A 7,459-nucleotide genomic window follows, 5' to 3' on the forward strand; every position below is an offset into this window, starting at 1 on the left:
GGGGGGGATTAGTAGTTTACTGAAGGAAAATAATATTTTTGTGCTTTCAGTTCTCATGGGAAAAAAAAGGATACTGTATTTCTGGCATGATCATCTAAGGACTATAAGTGTAAGTGCCTTTATAAAAACAAATTAAAACACTCCCAAACAACAGTTATGGGAGATAAAGGATGGGATGCAAAATAGACCTTAGTCTGCAAGAATGTTAAGAAGTTTGGCTAATTGTCTTACCAGAGCCAGTAATTTCAGAATTGTGCTGACTATTGACTACAAGGGCATTTTAAAGGAGAATGGCTGGAGCAAGTATGTATGTCAAAACCATGGTTGTCATCAACTTGCAGAGCATACGTAGAACTGTTTTATTAAGTGGTCCTGGAATGTTCTTAATGTATGAGTATAAACAGTACACCAGAACTCCTTGATATTGGTGGTTGTGTTTTGTTCACTGATATTGTGACAGTGCAAAAGATGTCTTCTGGTCACTGTTATATTCTGGTGCACATTGACTAATAGCTATTTGTCAACATTGAGAATGTAAAATCCGCGCTTATGGGTAGGTCTGATATAAAAGCTGCTGCGCTGTAAACCCTAGGGTTAAAAATGAATGAAGTGTAAATTGTGCAGCGCTGCACAATTTACACTTTATTTGTCAACATTGCAAGTGTATGTTCACTGCAAGAACTATAGTACAGCCTGCATGGATTTATGTACTCCATTCTTATGATTGAGCATGACCTCTGAATTATGAAAACATCAAGACTTGAAAACCGTAGAGCAAAATTTCTGTTGTCTTTATAATGTGGCTTCTTAATAGAGATTTAAGTAGTATTAAAGGCAGGGCATTTTTTACCTTAATGCATTCTTTGCATTAAGGTAAAAAATGCCCAGTACCTTTCTATATCCCCGTCTTCCCCACACTTACCTGTTAGCGTCACCTGCCACAGCCTCCGGTCCCCAAAGCAATCCTCGGTTCCGTACTTCCTGGTTGCGAGGGAAGAGATTGAGGGCAGAGGGGCCATATGTTCCTTCTGCTGTCAATTAACCTGTTGGGCGTAGAGAAGGGAGGTGACCTGCAGCAGGGCTGTGTGTCTCTATGGATGCACACATCTACTGCACCACGGCCAGGAATGCGCACGCATGGGTGCCTCCACAGCAACCACTTAGCCGGTGGCGGCACCCGTGCAGGGGGTGAGGGAGACAGTGATGCAGGGACCCACTGGAAAACAAGGAATTGAAACATTAAAAAAAAAAGATCTGCAGACCATTTATGCCTCCCTTCCATACAAATAAAGAAAGGTTTAATGTCTCTTTAATTATTGTAATTGTAGTACTAAACTCTGGGAGATTTGCATGGTCTAGATCAGGGGTCAAAATTTAAAGTCCTGAGCTACTAGCCAGGCCTTAGGAGTTACTCCCCACCAGTTGCCCACCTAACCCCTACCCTGCCATGGCCTTAAGTCCGCCCCTAAACACACCCTCTTAAATAATCTTATAAATGACCCTGTTAGATGTTTTATGCAAAATAAAGTTACAAAAATAAATATTAACAACTTTAACAATATGACCATAAAGGTCCCTGCCCCCACATATAAAATAATACACTCTCCGCCCTGTTCCGTGCACCACCACATATGAAATATTACCCTCTCCCCCCTGTTCCCTGCCCCCTCACACATAAAATAAGAAGCCCCCGTGTTCCCTGCCCCCCACATAAAATAAGACAATAAATCAACAATATTGTCAACTAAGTACATTTGTGCTGGTCAAAAATAGATGATGAATAGAGGAATTCAATAGACAAAATTAGTGAATTGTGACAGATTTTCATTCTGCTAACCAAATGACATACATAAATCAAGCTATTAATTATTACAATGGGTAAAAAGATGTTCTTAATGCCTTTGTGTCTGCCCTGGTTATTGATGTTATAATAATCCTGTTGGAGTTGTGATTGACAGTAATATTCAGGTGAAGTGTGCTGGGATCTGATCTGGTGTGTAGCTCAAATACAAAAAAAAGACAGAAAATCTTTCTTTGTTAATATGCTGGGTCACTTATGCCTTTTTGCAAGTTATACATACTAAAAAAATACAATATTTGCTTTTATATCACTTTTATACCATATCCGCCTTTATAACATTTTATATTACAATAGCATTAACACAGAATGCAGTCTGCATAGCAATTTAAACATTACAAACACTGCCAAAAATAAGTAAATCAAATACCTTAACAGTGTCCAAAGGATGTCCAACAATAACACTAGCAGCCCCTATATTGATAAAAAAAAACAGCACCAAGATATAATACAATATAATATTTAGTAAAAAGTAATTTGGCAACACATAACTCATGTCATTGTTTAATTACTGCCACACAGTGGAAATCAAATACTCCTATTTGTAAAATGACTAAAAATGTTATCATAACAATAAATAGTACGAAGAAAGAGACTTTCTTACCTCCAAGATACCCAGCTATAAAATCATCTGTCTTCATCTTTCCTATAGTGGGATATGGTTCCACTGTTACTTCTCCCTTTCAAATGCAGTATTTCTACACAAAATTGCATGGCCTGTCATAGAGTATTTGCTTTCATTCAGTCCAAAGGTTTTTAATGCACAAAGCAAATGTGTTCTTCTGGCAGATGCAGCAGTATCTCGTGTTGTCTGATTTTTTTTTCCCCCTACCAATGCCAGTAACTGCATGACTTAAATGTTTTCATCCCTAGTGTTACAATAACTTTTTTGCTTTCAGTCTGGAGAAATACACAGAGGGCTCTAACTGTCACTGCTCTTCCATGTCCACTCCACATTGTGATAAATACTAGCGATGAGCTGAACGGGTCCGAGTTTGGTTCAAAGTCAAACTTTAGAACATCCAAAAAGTTTGAATTCGAACTCAAACTCAATGCAAGTCAATGGGGGTAGAACTTTTAAAAACAATTGTCCCCTTTAAGAGGGCTTATATGCAAGTTATTGGCCATAAAAAGTGTATAAGGATTCGGATACTGCCCTGGGGGACATGACTCAATGCAAAAAAAAACTTTAAAAAAATACAGTTTTGAAAGGAGCAGTGATTTTAACATCACCTGTAAAGTGGCACATCTATACGATATAAAGAACCTGCTGCAGCAAAACTGACATTTTTAAAGGAAAAATATATATATATTTATATTTTTTTTAAGCATGCATTTTTCCCTTTTCCCTGTTAGGAGGGACCCTATTTAAAAAAAAAAAAGTGTGGGGTTCCCCCAAAAGTCATACCAGATCCTCAAGGTCTGGTAGGAATGTTTAGGAGAAACCCTGTGTAAAAAAAGAAAAAAAGAAAAGTGTGTGGGGTTCCTTCTTAGTCATACCAGGCCCTTAAGGTCTGGTAGGATTTTTAAGGAGGAACCCCACCCCCAAAAATGTGGGGAAAAAACTTGGGGTCCCCCTAAAATTCCATACCAGACCCTAGATCCAAGTACAGGTCTCGCAGGGCCAGAAAAGGGGGCCTTTCCCTCCCATACCTGCTCACATGCCCCCGGCACTGGGAGGGTGCTTTTCCAGGGTCGCCCCTGGAAAAGCACCTCGTTACCATGCTAATGGGGACAAGGGCCTCTTCCCAACAAGCCCTGGGGCGTTGGTTGTGGGGGTGCGGGCAGGGGACTTATTCAAATCAGGTTAAAAAAAACAAGACTTTTGGAAAAAATGCTTTTAATAAAAAAAAAAACATAACAAAGGATTTTGACAAGTCTTTTATTGTTAACCCCCCCCCCAAAAAAAATGGATCTAATCCAGGGTCAACCACGAAGTCCAGCATTGTCCACGATGAGGACGACTCGCCAAAATAAAAAATAAAACAATAAAAAATAAATACAAATCATATATTTTTTTTAAAAACGACCACTGCCGTCCCGTCCGCTCTTGACGAACACCCACCACATAATGGCATTTTGACAGATGTAGGCAAAACATAAACAAATGGGGCGGAGCTGGCTCCGCCCAACTGTGTACAGTTTCCGTCATCTGACAGGTGAGCCATGATTGGGCAAAGTCATCATGACCGCCGAACGCCCTTATAGTTTGTGTGTTCAACGTTCGACGCGAATATCCAGCCCAACTCTAATGAATACATCATATGTTCAGCAGATGGAAATCTATGTCATATTTTCATTAAGGGCATTTGCAAAACATTTTCTGCTGTTTTATTTTATTCACTTACCACAATGCAAAACTATTGAAAAGAGAGAAAAAAATTTCTACACACTAGAGTTAGGTATTTTAATAGCTATGAAACCTCTTTGTTCAGTTCTTTGTTCTCTACGCTCAAAGGGGTTTAACGTTGGAGGAGTGAGACCACATTTTCTGAGCTTACAATACTTTTATGTAATAGTAAATGTCTGCTGCTTTTCATGTTTAAAGTAGTATTAAACAGTGAAACTTTTTTCAATAACGAATCCAGATCAAACAAATATACATTACCCAGTATAGTATTTATTTAATGTGTTGCCCAAATACATTTGGAAACATGATGGCTAACATCATGTTTCCAAACAGCTGACTCCAACCATCTCAGCTCAACTTCCCTGAACTTCCTGTCTAGTACAAGATCACAAGGGACACAGCAGCTATCCATCTTCCAACTTGGGAGGGAAGAGAGGGGAAGGAGAATGGATTGCCCTGTTGTACCTGTGCGTTTGTGGAGATACACACAAGGCTGGCTCCATAGGACTTTGCGAGAAGCTAAAACTTTTAAACATCAAGGAGCAGCATCCATTGTAAATGATTTAATCAGCATTTTAAATATTTTAAAATCCGGTCACATACCTTTCAGAGCCTGAATTGATGAAGGAGGCTTCTCTTACAGCTCTGGTCCTAAAACCCCTGAATAGCAGAACAGGGGGGTCAGGGCACAGAGGGGCATGAGTGCCTGAAGACTGCTGGCTTAAGTGCGGGTTCTGATGACAATCCTTCAAGAAGAAAGCAATGCAGGAGATACGTGTCTGGAATGCAGAGTAGGCAGGATCAAGGTCAGGTGCAAGCGGGGTCGGGGTCGAAGTCGAGCTGGCGATGAAGTACTAGACAGCAGGCAAACTTATAGTCAAGGGAAAAGCCAGGATCAGAACCATGCAGACAAAGAAGTAGCAGGACAGCAGACAAAGAGCAGGGTCAGGAACAAGGCTAGGGTCAGGAACACAGAAGATCAGCAGGATGGTCAATACGAGCCAGGTCTGAACTGGAACAACGGTCAGGAAAACAGGATCCAGGAAGCAACAGCTGACGATCACACAGCACTGGATACCATGAGTGCACACTGGACACCAGGAGAGCACAGTTTAAATAGCCCATCTGGCAGCAGAGTCTGTAGCACGCGTCTACGCAGAGGTGCATGCACAAGCCTGACTCCATGGGCCAAACAATGAGCATGCGCATGTGTGAATGCTCGCACAACACCACATGCTATTTGACAGACTTCTTGACAAAACCTTTTGACTTTATTATCACTTTAAACTTTCCTTGTAACCTTTTTGCTTCATAAACACATTCCCAAACCACCACCAGTGCCTAAAATATGTGACCATCCCTTCTGGTCTTAAAGCAAACCTGTGCTAAATAAATATGCCTGGCTGCAATGGTGACGCAACGGCTTCAATACTTTCTCAGCCCCTGGCCCGGAACAAATAGACGTTAGTTTTGACTTCATTCAGACATTCTAATTTGTATATTTGATTCTGGTTATGGATTTTTGCAATATTGAAGCTAGAGACAACCAAGAAACTAGTATTTTTTAGATGGCCAGCAATGTTTTTTTTTAAACATACATATACACATACACACAGAACATACATATAAAGTATATGCTAAACTGAGTTCAGATCTCCTTTAGTATCACCTTGCAGATTCCTGTGCCTAATTTTGGTTTATCATTTACAGATTATCATAAATTGGAATAGGTGACAAGTGTCTGTGTTGTGATTTTTCTGTTATTAATTAACAAAATGTAACTTTGCTCTGAACAATATCTTATTGCTGAATTGTTTGTTGTTGACAGCTCTTTTGATTTTCATGATCCTAATTCTTATTTGATTTGTGTAGATAAAATGTCAACATTTCTAGTAGAATTACACATTGGAGGTGCATTTCATGGAAGGATATTTCATATGCTATTGTAGTGATCAGGAATCCTTTTGATGTTCCTGTGTTGCGGTCATGAATTTTGCTAGCCCTGGCACCTGGGGCTCATAATGTACTATATGTTCCATAGTCCTGACTGCAGCACTCTATACACTATGTTATCACTAGTAATGAGCCAAACACCCGCGTGTTCGGTTCGTACTCGAACTCTCGAACGGCCGAAAAGTTCGAATACGAATTTGAACTCAATGCAAGTTGATGGGGGTCAAAAGTTTGAAAATTAATGTCCCCTTTAAGAGGGCTTATATGCAAGTTATTGGCCATAAAAGGTATATGGGGGTCCGGGTACTGCCCTGGGGGACAAAAATTAATGACAAAAAAACAAAACAAATACCGTTTTTAAAGGAGCAGTGATTTTAACATCACTTTAAAGGGTAAGAACATTTTTTGAAAAATTCCTTCAAATATCATGCCTGAGGGGTCCCCTTAACCTGCCTGTGAAGTGATGGATCTGTACGATGTATAGAACCTGCTGCAGCAAAACTGACATTTCTAAAAAAAAAAATACATTTTTTTTCTCTTAAAGTGTGCAGTCCCCCCCATGCTTATTTGCATCGTGGTACCCCTTTAATTAAGGGGGTACCCAGATGCCGCCCCCCTCCCTTGTGAATGAGTAAGGGGTACTTGTACCCCTACCCATTCACTAAAGGGTTAAATTAAATATTTATTAAAAAGTCCAAACGTTTGATAAAATCCTTTATTTGGAAAAAAAACAAAAGACATGTTTTTGACAAAAAAAATTGATCCACCGACGTAATCCAGGGTCAATCAAGGCATCCAGTGTTGTCCACGACGACAACTAAGTAAAAAAGAAAACAATAAAATAAGTACAATAAATAAAAAAATAAAACAAGTAAAAAAATAAAGAGTAATTAATTTAAAGAAAAAAAACCTCCGCCCCAACCTCTCCCCGCCGACTCCCGCCGCATAATGGCATTTTGACAGATGCCGGCAGAAAATACACAATTGGATGGAGCTTTGGAGGGCATTTTGCCTTATGGAATGTCTGTGGTCGTACAAACCACGAATATCCCATAAAGTTTGGTGCTCGGCGAACGCTCGAATGTCTGATGTTGGATTCTAACTCATGTTCGAATCGAACACTCGGCCCATCCCTAGTTATCACATAGGATGATTAAATATGTTGCATCACTTACAATAACCATCTTAGATATAGGTGTCTTAACCACTTGAAGACTGGGGGCAAATAATTTAAGGATGGAATTATTCACACTGCTAATCTAAATATACATGTTATTGAACAATCTAAACAGCTATCT

At 39.7% G+C, this 7,459-nt stretch overlaps 1 protein-coding gene across 1 annotated transcript in view; it reads right to left on the minus strand.

Moving 5' to 3' along the window:
* Window positions 1-2,659, minus strand: part of SLC25A48 (solute carrier family 25 member 48) — a 59,438-nt gene extending 56,779 nt beyond the window's left edge. The window contains exons 1-2 of the mRNA XM_018573563.1: window positions 2,463-2,659; window positions 2,229-2,272 (exon numbers count right to left, since the gene is read on the minus strand). Of these exons, the coding sequence (XP_018429065.1) occupies window positions 2,229-2,272; window positions 2,463-2,499 (81 nt within the window). The 5' untranslated portion in view covers window positions 2,500-2,659. The remainder of the gene's footprint in view (window positions 1-2,228; window positions 2,273-2,462) is intronic.
* Window positions 2,660-7,459: the final 4,800 nt, after the last annotated feature.

This window comes from Nanorana parkeri, unplaced genomic scaffold (assembly GCF_000935625.1).
Source record: "Nanorana parkeri isolate BGI_ZX_2015 unplaced genomic scaffold, ASM93562v1 scaffold2427, whole genome shotgun sequence".
NCBI classification, from domain to species: domain Eukaryota; kingdom Metazoa; phylum Chordata; class Amphibia; order Anura; family Dicroglossidae; genus Nanorana; species Nanorana parkeri.